The 18923-nt window shown below is 43.6% G+C and overlaps 1 protein-coding gene across 1 annotated transcript in view; it reads right to left on the bottom strand.

Moving 5' to 3' along the window:
* IPO5 (importin 5) overlaps positions 1-8178 on the bottom strand; it is a 42832-nt gene extending 34654 nt beyond the window's left edge. The window contains exons 1-2 of the mRNA XM_048295821.1: positions 8029-8178; positions 2869-2949 (exon numbers count right to left, since the gene is read on the bottom strand). Of these exons, the coding sequence (XP_048151778.1) occupies positions 2869-2949; positions 8029-8112 (165 nt within the window). The 5' untranslated portion in view covers positions 8113-8178. The remainder of the gene's footprint in view (positions 1-2868; positions 2950-8028) is intronic.
* Positions 8179-18923: the final 10745 nt, after the last annotated feature.

Below are 18923 nucleotides of genomic sequence, written 5' to 3'. Positions count from 1 at the left end.
AGCAATCTGGGACACCATGCTCTTCACCGGTATTCAAAGCATCCACATAACCCTACAAACTTCGTAAGAAAAGGTCTGACTAGCCTGTGTAGCACTGTCATGGTGAATTTTACTTTTGTTTCACTGTTCCTTTCAAGTCCTCAAGGAAGAAAACATGCAGGGATGGAAGTAAAGAACATTTAGGACATGATCCAAAGATGGACTTGCACAATGTCATTATGGGAGCTAGTCCTATGTGGAATTCAAAGCACAGAGTGCCCAAGGTCCACAGACAACCCAAAGGCAGAACTGTGGTGCATCCTTAGGCTGCCTTCTTTCCCAAAAGCTGATCAGGAAGCTGTCCACAACAGCAGTCTTCAAACTAAGAAATGCATCCCTTCATGTGACAATACGGGCAGAGGTTGGGGAGAGGTCAGGGCCCTCCAAGAAGACTATGAATACAGCAGAAACAGTTTTACAGAGCATTTGTTATTTTATCAGTCATCTGTAAATTAGGACACAATCAAAACCTGCCAATCCAGAGATAACCAAGAAGAAATAAATGCAGGAGAAAATACAGAACTTCCGCTCCTCTCAAAGATTTATGCAAAGTAACAGCTTCTAACATCTAAGACAAGTCCTAGGAATAAAACAAGTCAAATAAACTGTGAATATAGATCACCTTTCTGTACAGCCTTTTAAAATGCAGTTGCATAGAAAGCAGAGTCCTAACTTTGTAACAGTGAGACAGGAAGTAAGGACCTGGGTCCAAGCCCCTCCTCAGACTGAGGTATACAAACTAGCACATTACCGGGCACAGAAGTGTTCTAACTGCTCAGTCAGATGCTTCCCTGCACTTCTGTGAACAGCGTTGCTTTGCTATTAGGAAAGGATGAAATAAGAACAGAGGAAAAAGGTGACTCCATAGTTTAGGCATCTGGTTAGGAGAAAACCTGTTATACAGTTAGTTAAAAGAGTTATTCCTAATCTAGTTTAATGGTGTTTTCTATGTCAAATGCAAAGAGTACTGGGAGCACGATCTGCATCCCTGTTTTTCTACTTAAATGCCAAAACTACTGGCTTGCAGAGCCAGGATTTCCCCAACTGCTGTCTGAATAGTCCTACAAATCTTGTACTCTCTACAACACAGACACCCAACTCACGCAAACAGGATGGAGTATTTTCTTCAGCCTAGTTTTCCAGCAAGGAGGTAAAGCAATACAGAGGCTTCGGGATGAAGAGGGATCTGAATCGAGCTTTCACATAGCCTGGACAAGGGATATTTAAAGTTCTGAAGCTCCTTCCAGCATCCTGTGTTTGGCGGTGCTGGTACATTCAATGTGCTCAGAGAACGCGTACCAGGCCCAAAGCTCTATCCACTGGTGACACGCAATACTCTGCTCAGCATTTGGACCCATATAAAACATATGGAGAAATTACCTGTGATACCAGCACCATATTAAATATGCACAGAATGTTTCCCAGCATGTTTATATGCAGTGTTTAGATTGAGCATGGGAATTACTTCACTTAAGCTCTAATTAGGCTACTAAGTACTTGGATTTACAGGGAAGAGAGGGTGCTTGCAGGTTTTATTAATCAGGATTTTTTGAGTCCAGCACCTAATGTTTACTTATGTTAAGAGCTAACATTTAAACCTTTCTCTGATTAATCCATTGGTGGAGATAAATGTCAAGTTATTCTACAAATGTTAGCCTTTGATGTCTTTGGCAAGAGTAACTTCTATAGGTGAAAAGTTTTTTGTGTACTTTGCAAGTTGGAATCCAAGTCATTGGCAAGATTCCTGCGTTTTACACTGGGTTATTTCCTTAGCTGATGTAAAGGGAATAAAATCAGCAAACACATGGAAAAACTATTTATTTACACTTTGTAATAACACTGATCTACACTTTTCTATCATTTGCAACATCTCAGAGGGGCAGAAAGGAAAACTAGATACCTCTTACGCAACGAGGTGCTAGTACAATATTGAAGGTTTCTGACAGAAGAACACAACTTTGTAGATTGATAAGCATCAGTATGGGTAAGCTGATACTTTCTTAGCATTAAAAAGCACAAATGGCAACTAACTCTAAATTGAATACAGTCTACCAGGAGAAATTGTTATCTATAGAGAAGCAGCACACTTAGGCTCTAAGAATATTACTCAGGAATTCTATATGCTACGTCCTTCCAATGCTCAGTAAAACTTTAAATCTGAAAACCTGAAAAAGTAAAACATTTTTACTTTTAAGTGACTCTAAAATTTGTAGTATCTTGAAAGCTTAGTAGTTCTTCACTGCTTATCCAAGTGAATAATAGTTTTACCAGTAAGTACTTTTAACTGATTGCTAAAGTTGTGAGCCTTTACAAAACGAAGGAGCAACTAAAAGGCACACTTACTTTATGCCCAGATTAAAAAATACGTATAATGCTCAGACTGCTCTCCACTCACTCTAGAATACTGCTAGATGACCTAAGAAGCACTTTAAGTTTCAGACAACACACAAGTTTAACATGTTTAGGCACAGGACCCCAAATGGAAATAATTTCTCAACTGTAACTTGAAGAAACATGACAGTAAGTCACATACTAGTTACACATTTAATGAAAAATAACATTCATTAAACAAAGCACACAACAGAAAACAATGGAGATCCAAGCAGTTGCTTACAAAAAACTAAATATCCTACACTAAAAAGTCTCAGCTAGTGAATTAGGCAACAAGATGAGAAGATGAGTGATCCCTCAACAAATGTGCAGTAAATTAAGATACTTTAGTTAACGCCAAACTTGCTCATTTATCCCAAAATGATCAACACTGATTTCTTCCCCCCTTCTCCAAGTCGCCCTGAAAATCTGCACAAATCCAAGGTTATTGAGCCATACCTCCTCGGGAGTAGCATTGTTCCTGATTGCCTGCAGGAGGTAAGTGATCTTTGATGGGCCCGGAATAGTCTCGTAGGTCTCCTGCATAAAAAGAGATGCAGCTTATTATAAACATTTATTGGAAAGCATGTGTTAAGCACTAGTATGAATTGACTTTCCTTTTAAAAAAACATTAGTATCCATCCAATCTAAAAAAAATAACATAGCAGAAAAAAAAATTAAACCTATCAAAATAAAAATTTATGACCTATTTTAAAATTATGAGTAAAATCTTAGTTATCTGGTAAGATCTGTCATATTGGAATGATCTACATATGCATGACTTGCCACTTAGGAGATTAGTTACAAAATATGAATAGAACATAAACTCATAGAAATACAACATACAGCAAACATATCCTACTGGGAATCCATCATAGCTTTTATCATATCAAAGAATTAAAAATTTTGGAAGCCTGAGACCAAGCTGTGGCCAACAGGTGAATAATCACAGACAAATGCATAGTCCAAAAATTTGATCAGCTCTGGTTTTGAACCTTTTTGTACCTTCTACAATGTTATGTGGCAGCCACACATCTCAACCACACATTTTGAATAAGAACATCTTATTTTTAAACACCTGAATTTATTTTTAAACTTTCTGAATTTCAGAAGGAGAGGCTATTTAGTCTCCTCCTTAGGAAAACCCTCTTAAAAAAATGAAAAGTTTAATGAAAAGTTCAGTTATGTTGTCTTACATGCTTCTGGCACGCATTTTATTCATTACTCCTTTTAAAATTACCTTGTTACTTAGAAGCTAGAGTGAAAACAACTTTTGCTATCCAAAACACGGTATATGCGAGCATTGTGAAACTCTAAATGCTTTTTTTAAAATATACTAAACCTATGTAGGTAGGAGCAGAAGAATTACAAGCTAAATAGCAACACCTCATAACATTCAGCAATAGTTCTATACTTATTAACTTTGAGTTACTTTTTGTGGACAGTCTTGAAGAAGAATTTCTTCACCCTTTCCAAATACTCATTATCCCATCCTGAACTCAAGGAATGAGTTTACTCTGCAAAGCTCAGGCTCACCTCCATCAGTTCTCTGCCTGCTTACTTCTCATTTGCAACACTGCAGCAGCTACTTCCAATACTCTAGCAAACTCTTACACACCTTGACAGGATACCTGCTATTTTCAATAAGGTAGTTTTGCATTTAATATTAGACATCATCTTCCTCCCCTTGCTGTACCTGCTTCCTAGTAGGCCTTCTTCACAAAGTCAATCTTCATTTCATATTCTCTCTAGTTGCCAATATACACTCACCGTCAATGAGACTCTGAATCCCCAATGAATCCCTGCATTTAATCTAATCATTTCATGGAGACTGCAAAATTAAATGAGGTTTAGGGTCAGAATAGAAAGTCTTCTCAGGTTAATCTCTTCCATGAACATATATATTTATATTGCACTATTATCTACAAATACGAAAAATAATACAAAACCATGAAGGTTCCCTAAACCCAAGCCCATCATGGACTTGAAGTTATGCTTTCACAGAGAGCTGAACCACAGTAAAAGCTGGCTTCCCTCATGTCAATTCTGGTAACCATAAAATTCTATTTTGTGTTGTTTAACTCACTAAAAATGGCAGCAACCTAAGCAGTTGTTCAATGGTGTAACTGTCAATTCAGTAAACTCAATTCAGAGGATACTAAAGCAAAGGGGCACGAGGAATACATGACCAAACACAGAAGCTTCCCTCTGAGCTGGTGGCAGTCTTCTTTGCAGGCCCTACCTATCTTACTACCAGTCTTGCCCACACCCTAACTATGTACCTGGATTCTGCTACATCTTACTGTATTCTTTAAGTTTACAGTTATTTCCCCAGTGACCTTATACAGAAGTACAAATTTCTCACACACCATGACCAACTTTCATAACACAGGCAAGAAAATGCCTATTATCTACACTTACTACTCATGTTCTCCCAAACCTGAGAAATGCACTTTAAAAAAGAGCATAAAATCACCCAAATAAAGTAAATAAAAGTTTCCCTATTAGAAGATAGACACATGAGTAAGAGGAAGACAGGCTTTCATAGTCAACAGACAACATTACAGGACGGATGGTAAAATGAACCAACCAGATTGCAATCAACTAGACAGGTTAAGTTATGAGCATGCTAGTTCATATACATAATCACAGAATGTTTTGGGTTGGAAGGGACCTTAAAGATCATCTAGTTCTAAACCCTCTGCCACAGGCAGGGATACCTTCCACTAGACCAGGTTGCTCAAAGCCCCAGCCAACCTAGACTTAAATACTTCCAAGAATGGGACATTACAGCTTCTCTGGGCAGCCTGTTCCAGTGCCTTATCATCCTCACACTGACAAATTAACTCCGTTTATCTAAGCTAAACCTGCCCTCCTTAAGTTTAAAGCCATTGCTCCTTGTCCTATCTCTACATGCCCTTGTAAAAGCCCCTCTCCCACCCTTCTTGCAGGTCCCCTTTAGGTACTGGAAGGCTGCTCTAAGGTCTCTCCAGTCTTCTCCAGGCTGAACAACCTCAACTGTCTCAGCCTGTCTTTCACAGGAGAGCTGTTCAGTCCCTCCAACCATCTTTGCGACCCTCCTCTGGACCCACTCCAACAGGTCCACGTCCTTCTTGTGTTAGGGGCCACAGAGGTGGACACAGTACTCAGGTGGGAGTCTCACAAGAGCAGATTATACACATATAGATCCACACACATAACATGAGTTTGGAATCATCAGGCTTTCTTCTTCATCCTTTTGTTGTAACAGCTTTTACTACAATCCTCCCAAACAGTATATGACTCTTCATCTCCATCGAGTTCAGTCTTCAACTGAACACTCCTCATTCTTATTTCAATGACCAAACTTATCTGAAATACCCTGAGTCTGCTTAGTTCCCTGTCTATCCATTTCTCATTCTGACTGGTTTTCATTGGATACAAATGAAAACCTGCTATTCAATTTACCTGCAGTTATTTGAATCCTTTATGTTTTCAATACTACCTTCCAACAGTAAGTACACTTTGAAGAACTGACTGGACTATGCTAATGTTTAAAACCAAGTATGAGTCCTGTATGATTTTAGGAAGCAAGTATTTTAAAGGCTATGCAATACTTTTATCCAAAGAAATCTTACTTCAATAAATAGACAACTTAAGTCAGTCTAGCTGCACTGTAGAGATATATTTGTGTTTCTACGTAAAAGTTCATTAATCCACCATGAAGACTAAGGGGGGGTTCTTCAGAGCCATGCATGGTAGAAAATAATGAGACAACAGGCATAAATTGAAAAAATGAGGTTCAGACTGGTAGAGGTTCCGATCTCTCTGTCCTAATGAGGACAGTCAAGCAGGAGTGAGTAACTCAAAGAGCTTGTGCAGTCTCCATTCTTAGAGGTTTTCAAGAGTCAGCAGGACAAAGCCCCAAGTGACCTGATCTGACCTGATAGCTGACACTGCTTTGAGCACCACAGACCTCCTGAGGACCCTTCCACTCTGAATGATCCTAAACCGTAAAAGTATTTGCAGCACACCTTGGAAATATGCAGAAACTAATACCAAATTCAGTGCTATTCAATAAGTAAAAAGTTATACTACTCCTTGTATTTTTATAGGAAACTAACAGACTAACAGAAAAGATTGGGTATCAATTAAGGTTTCTTTTTCTGATTGACTATAGTGCATATGTATCTATGAAGATTAAAAACAACTCAGTTTCAAGCAAGTTGCTGACAAAATACGCCAGTTGTAAGAATCTGTGTTTCAGAGTTTTTATCCAATGTTTTATTTCATAGGCATTACAACATAGCTGCGCTATGAACTTGCTTTGATATAATTCCAATAAAGTTCAAAATGTTTTTAGAGATGTTTTTAGGTTATATGTAAGCAGTTGAGAAGAGCAAGAAATTCAGCTCCCAGAGAATGGCCTCCATTGCAGCTCTCTGTTCAGGAATGTGGGAAAAATTCCTGCTGACTCTCTAGAAAATGTAGTTATCAATACCGAACTTCACTAGCTTTCTAAAAATTTATGTCTCCTCTCCTTCCCACTCTCGATTCATATTTGAGGAATTTCACTGCAGCATCAGGAATAATGCTTTTTATTCTTCACCAAACAATGCGCTGAACTCTGCTGACCGCTGGAGTGATGAGAGCGATAAAAGACCCGATGCAGCCATGCAGCGGGAATTCATGCTAAACCTAGACGCTGGTATTTAATTCAACGGGAGAGATTCCCCACCAGGCTTGACAATGGAGCCTTAAGCATGACAGAGAGAAAGAATTAACGTGGCTTAGCCGCCACAAAGAATTTCAGCTGAAACAACACGTCTGAAAACTTTTTGCTGATAACAAGAGAGACTCAGCATATTGAAAACACTTCTTTTGGGTGAAATACTTCTTAGCTGACGAAACACTTGAATACAGACGCGGCCGTTCCGAAAAGTTAAAAAACCAAACTACTGGGCGGCAACAGAGAAGGACCTCAGTCCCGCTCCTGCCGGCCAAGTTGGGGCGGGGGCACGGAGCCCCTGCAAGGGGCGCTTCGGGAGCGCACACAAGAGCACTTCCATCGCGCCAGGCACCCGCTCTGACCTCCTTCGGGAAACGCCTCCGCTCCCGAGCCACTGAGAGCCGGCCCCCCTACACGCTACTGCCGCCACCGGCTTGTGCCCCCCCTCCCCCCCGCCCCCCCCACTGCGCGGAGGGGCCGGGGCCGCGCTCCGTCACGCCAGGCGGCTCAGGCGGAGCCAGCCATGGGCAACAGGGACAAGCAGCCCCTGGGGACTGTCCCACACGGCCCCGGGGGGGCGGTCTCGAGGCGGGCAAGGGGAGAGAGCGGTGCCGGACACGCCGGGGCGGGCGCCGAGGGGAGTAACGGGACCCTTCGCGCCCTCACGGGCCAAGGGCCGGCGCGGGCCCTGCGCCCGCCAGGCAAAACGGCCGCCACCGCCCGGCCCCGCCGCGCAGACCGGGGGAAGGCCCGGGCCGCCCCGGCGGCTGGTGCCGCTGCTCACACGTGGGGCTCGGCCGGCCCCGCCGCCTCCCTGCCCCCCTCCCTTCCTTCCTTCCTCCCTCCCTCCAGCGAGGCCCGGCGGGTCTGACAGGCCGTCTCGGCGGCCGCTGACGCGGCGGCCCCGTTACCTCGGCCTGCTTGCGGACCGCATTGTCCGGGCTGAGCAGGTTGCCGAGGAGGGCGTAGAACTGCTCCTGCTCCGTCGCCGCCATTGCTGCGAGAGGGAAGGAGAGGGAGGAAGGGGGAGCGCCGGCCGCGCCGCCGGCGGGGGAACAAGGGGCGGGGCCGCAGCGCCAGCCGCGCTCCCATTGGCTGCGGCGCACGGAGCCTCGCCCCCGATTGGCCCTGCCTCCCTTTGACGTCTCGGCGGCTCGGGGCGAGGCGGGCAGCGGGGAGCGGCGGCTCAACCGACCCCCAATGGGGGTTCGTCTCCTCGCGTGTCATTGGTGCGCCGCCGCGCAGGGGGCGGGAGGCAGGGGCGGCGGAGCGCTCTGATTGGCGGGCGGTGCGGGCAGCCGCGGCGGGATTGGCCGGAGCGGCAGTCGGGCGGTGCGGGCAGGGAGGGGTCGCGCCGGGACTCGGAGCTGGGGCCGGGCCGGGCCGGGGGGAGGGGAGGGGAGGGGAGGGGAGGGGAGGGGAGGGGAGGGGAGGGGAGGGACGGAAAGCGCGGGAGATCACGGGGCGTCGCCTCCTGGCGCTCGGTGACGTCGTGCTGCTGTCCCGCCACACGGAGTCACTGAAACACAGAACGGGTCAGGTTGGCAGGAACCACGGGAATATCTGGTCCAAGCTCTCTGCTCAAGCCGGGTCGTCCTAGATCACATGGCACTGGATTGCATACAGACAGTTCTTGAATATTTCCAGTGAGAGAGAATCCACAACCTTTCTGGGCAGTCTGTTCCAGCACTCAGTCACTTGCACAGTAAAGAAGTTCACCATCATGTTATGTGGAAATTCCTGTGTATCAGTATTTGCCCGTTGTCTCCTGTTCCATTGCTCAGCACCACCGAGAAGAGCCTGGCTCCATCCTCTTGGCACCCTCCCTTCATATAGTGATAGGCGTTAATGAGGCCCCTCTCAGCCATCTCTTCTTGACACCATGAAAGCCCAACTCCCTCAGTCTTTCCTTGTAAGAGAGTTGCTCCAGTTCCCTCATCCTGCTCTGCTGGACCTGCTCCAGGAGTTCCTGTCTTTCTTGTATTGAGGAGCCCAGACCTGGACACAGCACTCCAGATATGGCCTCACCAGCATTAGGCAGACGGGCAGGACCACCTGCCTCGACTTGCTGTCAATGCTCTTCCTGATGCACCCCAGGATACCATTGGCCTTCCTGGCCACAAGGGCACTGCTAGCTCATGGATAGCTTGCTGTCCACCAGAACCACCAGGTCCTTCTTTGCAGAGCTGTTTTCAACGGATCAGCCTTCTGCCTGTGCTGGTGCAGGGGGTTATTCTTCCCCAGCTGCAGGACCTTGCATTTGCCCTTGTTGAATTTCAGAAGGTCTTGTCTGCTCATCCCTCCAATCCATCGAGCTTGTATTTGATTGAATAAAACTTAATTAGTATTCCCTTTGGTCGCAGGAGCTTATCACAGGTTCATGATGTGTGTGGTGGGAGGCTTTGAGCATTGCCCAGCTCATTGGTGGAGGGCTCTGTGCCTCGATGTGCACCAGCCGGCTGTTTGAGGTGCACCACCCAGCTGTTCGGAGTGCAGCCGCAGGGCAGTGGCTGGCCGGGTCAGGTACCACCTTCTGCTGTGCCTCGGCTGTGCCCAGGGAATGCTGATGCTTTAAAAGCAGGAGGAGTCAGCCAGTGATCTGGTGGAGAAAAGATAGATGGAAGGAAGGAAGGAATTCGGAAGGAATTCGGAAGGAAGGAATTCGGAAGGAAGGAAGGAAGGAAGGAAGGAAGGAAGGAAGGAAGGAAGGAAGGAAGGAAGGAAGGAAGGAAGGAAACAACTGCATCAAGAAAGAATTGCAGGCAGGGTTAGAGAATGATTTTAAGCTGACTGAAAACTCAGAAGGGCTGTAAGTGAAGATGAAATATAAAAGCAACCATGCTTTCTAGTGTGAAGTGCACTCCTGTAAATGTCCTCAGAATTCAGCTATGTGGATTAGGTGTGTACAGCTTGTCACAGGTTCTGGAGGGCCTTTTGGATATCTTCTTGAAAGAGACGTTGTTTTCCTGCCTTTTTATCACCTGTAAACTGGTTTGTATGAACTTCAGTAACATTGCTGTCTGCTTTCCATGCATAAACAAATAAATGTATTTGCTTTCATCCTAGCTTGTGTTAATGGTGATTTCACCATAAATCTGTAGTAGAATTGTTAGCTAAAGAATACAATATCTGATTGGGGTTGGGGAGAGAATGTAAACCACAGGATATGGAAAATTGTTTTCTTACTCCTGCTGGTTTTCACATCTGTAGATGCAGGGAGTGGGTTGTTATATAAAAACTGTCTAGTTGTCTTTGAGAAACAGCGAAGCATATGAAATTTGCGTAAGACCTGAAAAACGGTTGCCAAATTATCTTTGGAGTAGCAGTGATGAACATCAGATTCCATTAGAGCTCCCTTGGAAGGGGAAAGCAGGGAAGGCAGGAACAACCTGATGCAGTTCATTAGAGCAAGCCAAGCCAGAGTGTCTCTCTACGTGTGCATGTATGTGTGTTTGTGTTCCTGTGTGTGTAATGATCAATAAACTTAGTAGTGTAATGCTCTAGGAATACATTTGAATACATTTCACCCTGGTATTCAAAGCATAGAGGGGAGCATCTATACTGGGTGGAGAAGAACTTGCTGGTAAACTCAGCAGATCAGTGCTCTTCCACTTCAAATCCTGACAGTTTGGGGAAAGCAGATTAAAAACTTCACCTAGGTAAAAAGCAGTTAAGATACTGGAAAGATTCCTAAGCAAACAAAATTGTCAGTAATGCAACGTGATCAGAGAGTCTCCACATCAGGTGCTTGTTCTCACTTGGGACAAGTTTGAAGCTGAAATGTGGGAAGCAGCCAGAAACTATGCTAAAGAAGCAGGTATCAGTACTAAAGATGGTTTGAACAAGTATCTGAGGAGAGCTCAAATAGATACAGCCACAAAGCAGCCAGCGGCAATGTTGGTGTTGCTGGATATTGCCCGATTGCTGCAGTCTGTTTGAAAAAACAGCAACAACAAAAAAAGACAGGAGAAAATATGATAGCCAAAATCAGAAGGATTACCTTGACCTCTTCTAAACAGTTAAGGCCTGAGAAGTGTGTTGAACTGTAGTTTATGCAAAGAAATTTTATTGATGTTTTAAAACTTGGACAGACTCTGAAATTGAAAATTCAAGTCTTCAAAAAGCAGAAGCTTTAGTGTAGTATTGATTAAACTTCACAACTCCGGAAACAAATGGATTACAAAGAGAGGGAGAGCTAGAAAACTATTTATTATACCTGAGGAATGCTATAACATTTCTTACAGAGTAATAGGAGATGTGGAATGACAAATAAAATGAGGAAAGATGTCTCAGATTCTTATAAAATAATTTCTGATGCTGACTTACAGGTGAAGGGTTTGACATGTATGTGCTTCAACATTCAGAAGCGAAGAATGAGATGAAGGTAAAGAAAGATACTGAAGATATCACAAAAGAAATTCAAACATCTTTGTGAAGCACAATAACAGGCCAGCTGTGTCAGCTCTGTCCTATGAGGAGATCTACTGTAAGTCTGAAGTGACTATTGATGGTCCATATGGATTCCATATACCCTACATATCAAAAAAAAGTGCAACCATTACAGCCTCAGAGGCCAGAGAAGAGTTAGAAAGTGCATGAGGGCAGATTTCCAGCAAAAGTCAACGGAATGGAGTAAGTTGATGTCAGTGGGAAGCTATGCTCTAGTGAGGGCTGTCTGAAGCTGTCTTGGCAGAGCAAGCTGTCGGTGAAGAGCATGCAGTGTCTGACAATTACTCTGGCCAAAATGTGGGATGAGGCAAAGAATTACAATCCTGTCGGTAATGAGCAGTCAGTATGGACTACAGTTTTCACAAATCTGTTCATCCATTTCTTGTGCTCGGAACTCAGAAAGGGCACACTGCTCTGTTCCCATGTCTTAAGCATGGGGGTGGGATGCCTGTAACTATAAAGGGTGCCGAAAGAGATGCTGCTCTTTCAGTTCTACTCCAAGAAGCCCTGACCTGCGGTTTCTTACTGGTTTTCTGTGTTGGTAAGGCAGAGCTGGAAGGTGATACAACCATGTCTAACCACCAGCTGAGGGGTCTACTAGACTGGTGAGCATGCTGGGAGTCTGGAGAATTGCCATCAACCACTAATGAGATCCAGAATTCTTGGATGGGAACTTTCTGAAGCCATTGAAATTGTTAATAAGCTTAATGACAAGGCAGGAAAGCTTCACATGCAGGTTATATGGTAGGTCCTACACACTACAGGCTTGAAAAGCTTTTGTTGTGAAGAAGCTTTGAACATCTTGTAGAGCTGCAAAGAGGCATCCCATACTTCCCTCCTGCCAGATTTTCTCACTGAAGTCAGATATCCCTTGGAGGACATTAAACTGAGGGAATTTTGCTACTCCCAGAAAGCAGAACACAGAGGGACTTGTATATATGTCTAGGAGTATTTTCTGAACAAGTATACCTGAGGAAAAAGTACACGCTAACCTCACCAGAGGCCACCAGACAGTGCAGAATAATGAAGTGTACAGGGCTGGGATAACCTGTGGAGATAAGTGACTTCTTGAACAGGGCTCTGCCCAGGGTCATTTTACCAAAGAGTGATACAGTGGAAGAAGTAGGAGACAAAGCTTTTGTGTGGATTGCAGATAATACTATGCCAAGGCTGCGCCTGCTGTGTCAGCAGACAAGGAGGATAACTTACTGAGCAGCCTGACCAATGCCAAGTTCTACAACCTGCTGAACTTCAGGAAGATGGACATGCACTTAAAAAAATAGTAGTTTGTAAGCATCATGAATGCAGGCCTTTGAGTTCCAGACAATACTGTGATTTTGTTAATTTAGGAGGAAACTTTCTGGCACTTACAGACCCAGTGTTTGTAGAACTGCATGATTTCATGTATTGACACCACAGGGGCTGAGAAGAGTGAAAAAACTGTGTGTTTTGTATTGAAGAAATTGGATAAATTATGAAAAAATAATTCCGTTTTAGTCAATAACAGCAAGAGGTGGTAGGGAGAGATGTAACTGCTCTCTGAGAGACTAATATAAAGACACAGGGGATTAGCTTGTACAAAAAAAACCAAACAAAAATTGACCATTCATAGAGTTTTTTCTTAGAATATAATTCAATGTTATAGAATTCAATTATTATTGAAGATTTGTAGATGACTTCAGTGGTATTGTTGCTTTTATTAAGGCAGTTTGTCAAAAGCATGCGTCTGACAAGGCAATTGAACAGAGGCTTTGAGCAGATTAAAGAAGCTTTCTGACCCTCCCTGTGTTAGCCTGGCCACAAGAAAATACATGAATGATCCTGTCAGTGCTTCAGATGCAGGTCTATGGAGGATGCTTTTCTTGAGATGGAAAGGGAGTAGTGCTTTTAAAAGCAGGATATGAACACAATTACTCCAGAATGTGTACATTGCCACTGTGTGGGCTATCAGGTGAAATACCATTTCCTCACTCACAAATTCAGTGTCCACAGGAAATAAATAGCAGTGAGATTTTTGTCAATGTCTAATAATATTCATGGTAAATGTCCTTTACCCCTAAAGGGAAAAACTTGACAACATTAAAATGAATTCAGTATGAAATAATGTGATTTTGAATGAGTGAATGTTGGCAGGTCTGGTTACATATTTATTTCTTTGGCAAGCCCCTGTGCTCCAATCCTGTTGCCAAGCTGCGAGGAAACAGGCAGATTCACAACCATTTTCAGAATTTTCTGTTAGTTACTCAATAACTTTTTCATTGTATAACATGTTTTATGAGCACACAGAATGATAGTAAAGTAATATTTTTTCTGAAGCAATGAGCAACATGCTGTGGAATACCTGCTGAGCTCCCACAAAAAACTTTGCTGTTCCTACTGAAAAAATTGAAAGCTGCCTGCTGTATTAAGATGGTAAAAGTCTCTTTGCTCTCAGCTGGTTTGGCATTTCATCAGGTATTATTCAGAAATAATGTAAAATCATGGAAACCACTATGGAAATGCAATACTGCTATATCTAGGTCAGCTTGTCAGAATTCAAGGTTCCTGCTCCCTCCAGAACTGATTCTGCCTTAATGTTGCACAACTTCCTTTCTTCTTCCAGGTTCCATATGAGGGAGAAAGAGATGGCTAAATAGTCACAATTCAACAATTCATTTTGCTATATTGGTAGAAAAATAATCTTTTCAGCAGGAATCAAATTTGCAATTGTTTGTGCATTAGACAGAGCATCAATTGATTTGGCACATTATTTGGCTTATAATTGGCAAATCCATTGGAAGGAAGCATAGTCTGGAAGCACATAATTATAACAAAGTGCATTTCCAAATTACAAAGGTTGATATGCCCAAACACGAGTTCAATGTCAAATTTCATTTATTCTATGGATTAACTCATAAATCACGTGCTCATTTTTTGCATATAATATACTGCATTTGTAACACCTTTATAAAAGCTTACCTACTGTTAACCTGTTTAAACACCTTCTGAAAGAACTCTTTCAGATCTTCAGATTAAAGAAAAGGTTATTTGCACGTTTAGTAGGGCCAGGGTTAATAAGAGACTAAGAAAAACATGAAAAAGTGACTCGTTGTAAAGGAGCTGTTAAATAATCCATATGGAAAAAAAAAGACATTCAATTCAGTCAGTCATAGTCTTTGGTAAGTAAAAGGAAGGACATATGGAGACAAGACAGGTAGAAAATTAGATTTGATTTGGTAAATGAATAGTGTGGCAAAACCACCAATGTACTTTAGGGTTGCTCAACAGAAGCATGGCTTCCCAGAGTGAGGAGATGCTCATTGCTATGCAAGCATCACCTCTTGTGATCAGAGCAAAGTAGCAAGCTCAAGTGCAGATTACAAGCTGTGCATGTGGCATTTCCATTCTCTTTGATGAAAACTGAATGTGCTTATCACAGGAAAGGCTCTAACCTAGAATTAGGAGTCTGGGAGGATGCATTTAAAAGGAAAAGCCAGAAGTGATAATCAGCAATTACCATGATAGATTCTACAAACACAAATTACACTGTTGAGAGTTATATGAAGTATTACATATCTTTACAAATGGGCTAAATTAAGGGGAAAAAAATCCTTTCGCTATAATTTTGGAAAATTTTTCTTGAATTTCCCAGATCATATGAGGATGTGAGGTCACATATGTAAGTAATTGCAGTAATGGAAAAAGATTTCAAAAAAAATGTCTTTGCACAGGAAACTTAGGTATTTCCAAATTCTAAATGCTTATCTTTGTAAATGTAAGCATTTTCCAACACTATAATTAAAAAAAAAGGTAATAAAAAATCTATCATATAGGATTAAGACAGAATACTGTAAATGTATGGTCTTCCCTTTGGCCTGGCTTTCCAGTGAGTAAGTATTTGAACCTGTCTTTCTGTACTTCTCAGGTGCTACAGATTGGTTCCAGCTGTTAACCGGGCCAAGCCTGCTCAGATGTGGTCCTGCAGAATAAAAATACAGCTCAATCATGGCCTGCAGGATTCTCACGCTAATCAACATTCTGCTGAAATTTTCTTGAAAATGTTATAACAATTCTCTATTCAGCATGTATGAACTGTAATTTTTTTTTGAAGATTGAGCAATATTTTGAGAGTGTGCTAACTTAAAGTTACTTTTTCCAGGAACATTTTATGCCATTAAAAAATTCCTTAGTTCAAATTTCAAGCCTTTCAACCAGGCATGTTTCAAAGAAAAGCTTGTAAAAATTTGTTGAGGTGGGAAAATGAAAATACTGTCCTTTAGTTCCATTCTTGGAAATGGTAACGGCTCTGCATGAAATCAAGCTAAAAGTGTTTGATACAAACATGACAAGTTTTAGTCCAGGTTGTAAAGTTCAATAAAATTTAAACAGTATTTGGGGTACCAGCTGAGTTTATATCATGCTTTAATTACCCTCTTATTTATAAGTTACGTAGTTATGTCATCTCAAATAATTGTGACATCTTCCAGCTATTAAATTGCATTCTTGACTGTAGCTCCTGGGGTCTGTTAGACATAGAGTATAAAGTGGCATTGCTTCCACTCACTTGTTTTCCATTATCCTGTAGAAACTGAAAGTTGTTCCCTAAGAAGAATGAAGGTCAAATTGTTTAATTAAAAGAAGATCTGATTTTTTTAAAATAGGGATGGAGACTGAGAACAGTCTGCAAGATATACTGAGCTCCAAAGAGTTTCAGTTTAATCTAGTTTTAATTGCCCTGAATACCAAACTTACCTTAGAAGTCTACAAAGTCCTCTGTTTTTCTTCTTGTCTCTTCCAGCTTTCTAACATTCATTTCTCTAACTGTCTTTCATCAAATATATCTTACATAAGCTATCTGCAATTCAGGTATCTGTTCTTTGTGCTCTCACTGAATTTATTTGTTTGGAGCCTGTGATTCTTTTCTATGCCACAGATAAGGTGGAGAGGTGATTGAGAGGAGATTGAGAGTCCTGTGGAGAAAGACTTTGGGTTGGTAGTTGAAGAAAAACTCACCATAAACTGGCAGTGTGAGCTCACAGCCCAGAAAGCCAAGTTAATCCTGGGCTGCATCCATAGCAGAGTGGCCAGTGGGTCTAAGGAGGTGATTCTCTCCCTCTGCTCTGCTCTTTGACACTCCACCTGGAGCACTGCATCCAGCCCCAGTAGCACCAACACAGGAAGGACATGGAACTGGTGGAGCAAGTCCAGAGAAGGGCCACAAAGTGGATAAGAGGACTGGAGCATCTCCTCTACTGATGACAGGCTGAGGAAGTTGGAGCTGTTCAGCCTGGAGAAGAGAAGGTTGTGTGGAGACCTCATAGCAGCCTTCCAGGGGCCTTGAAGGGAAGCCCAAGAGGGACTCTTTGTCAGGAACTGTAGTGATAGGACAAGGGGTAATGGGTGCAAATTGAAAGAGGGGAAATTCAGTTTAGCTACTAGAAAGAATTTTTTTACTGTGAGGATGGTGAGACACTGCAGGAGGCTGCCCAGGAAGGTTTTGAATGCCCCAACCCTCCCTATATTCAAAGCCAGGCTGGATAAGGCCTTGAACACCCTGGTCTAGTGGGACGTGTCCCTGCCCATGGCAGGGGAGGCTGGGACTAGATGATCTTTAAAGTCCATTTCAACCCCTTAACATTCTATGATTCTGTGATTGCATATCAAAATTTGAACAATATATTGTTAGATCATGTATGGTATTTGGAAAGAAATGTATCTAATTGGGCCAAGGAAAATCTCCATCCTTTATTGGATGCTAAGGGGAACATTGTAACCAAGGCTGAGGAAAAGACTGAGATACTTAATAGCTTCTTTGCCTCAGCCTTTAACAGAAGGACTGGTTTTCCTCAGGACAGCCAGCCCTTGAGGTGGCAGTCAGGGGCAGGGAGCAGAACAGAGCCCCTGCAATCCATGAGAAAGCAGTTGGTGACCTGCTGTGCCAGAGACACTCCCAGCTCCATGGGGCTAATGGGATCCATCTGAGGGTACTGAGGGAGCTGGTGGAAGAGCTCACCAAGCCACTGTCAATCATTCGTCATCAGTCCTGCTTAACTGAGGTGGTCCCAGATGACTGGAGGTTGGCCAATGTGATGCCTGGATAAAAACGGGTCGGAAGGAGGATCTGGGGATAGGATAGGCCAGACAGGCTGACCTCAGTGCCTGGGAAGGTTATGGAGCAGATCATCTGGAGTGTGATCACATGGCATGTACAGGACAACCAGGGGAACAGGCCCAGCCAGCACGGATTCATAAAGGCAGGTCCTGCTTGACCAACCTGATCTCCTTTTATGGCCCAGTGATCCACCTAGTGGATGAAGGAAAGGCCATGGATATCGTCTACCTGGACTTCAGTAAAGCCTTTGGCACTGTCTCCCACCGCATTCTCCTGGAAAAGCTGTCAGCCCACAGCTTGGACACGTGCACTCTTTGCTGGGTTGAGAACTGTCTGTATGGCCAGGCCCAGAGAGTGGTGGTTAAAGGAGTTAGATCCAGCTGGCAGGTGGTCACCAGTGGAGCTCTCCAGGGCTCAGTATTGGGGCCAGTAAAGATACTTAATATCTTTATTTATGATCTAGATAAGGGGGTGTAGTGTCTGTATCCTCACTAAGTTTGCAGATGACACCAAGTCAGGCAGGAATGCCTATCTGCGGGAGGGTGGGAAGACTGCAGAGGGATCTGGACAGACTAGATCTATGGGCTGAGGTCAGTGGCATGAGATTCAATACGGTGAAGTGCTGGGTCCTGTACTTGGGTCATAACAACCCCATACAGTGCTACAGGGTGGCACAGAGTGACTGGAAAACTGCCAGGTGGAAAAGGACCCGGGGCGCTGATCAACAGCCACTGAACATGAGCCAGCCTGTGCTCAAAGAAGGCCAGCGTCAGCCTGGCTTGTATCAAAACTAGTGTGGCCTGCAGGACCAGGGCAATGATTGTGCCCATGTACTCACCGCTGGTGAGGCCGCACCTTGAGTTCTGTGTCTGGTTCTGGGCCTCTCACTACAAGAAGGACACTGAGGTGCTGGAGCGTGTCCAGAGAAGGGCAATGGAGCTGTGGAAGGGTCCTGAGAGGAAGTCTTATGAGGAGCGGCTGAGGGGGCTGGGGCTGTTTAGCCTGGAGAAAAGGAGGCTCAGGGGATACCTGATCACTCTACAACCACCTGAAAGGAGACTGTAGCCAGGTGGGGTTGGCCTCTTCTCCCAGGCAGCAGGGGACAGGACAAGAGGAAATGGCCTCAGCCTGTGCCAGGGGAGGTTCAGGCTGGACATCAGATAGGTTTTCTTCACTGAAAGGGTGGTCAAGCATTGGAATGGCCTGCCCAGGCAGATGGTGCAGTGACCATCCCTGAAAGTGTTCAAGAAACAGCTGGACATGGCA

Source organism: Corvus hawaiiensis, chromosome 2 (genome assembly GCF_020740725.1).
Source record: "Corvus hawaiiensis isolate bCorHaw1 chromosome 2, bCorHaw1.pri.cur, whole genome shotgun sequence".
Classification (NCBI taxonomy): Eukaryota; Metazoa; Chordata; class Aves; order Passeriformes; family Corvidae; genus Corvus; species Corvus hawaiiensis.
The sequence above is the reverse complement of the archived record's forward strand: the minus strand, read 5'-3'. Positions and strand labels throughout refer to the sequence as shown.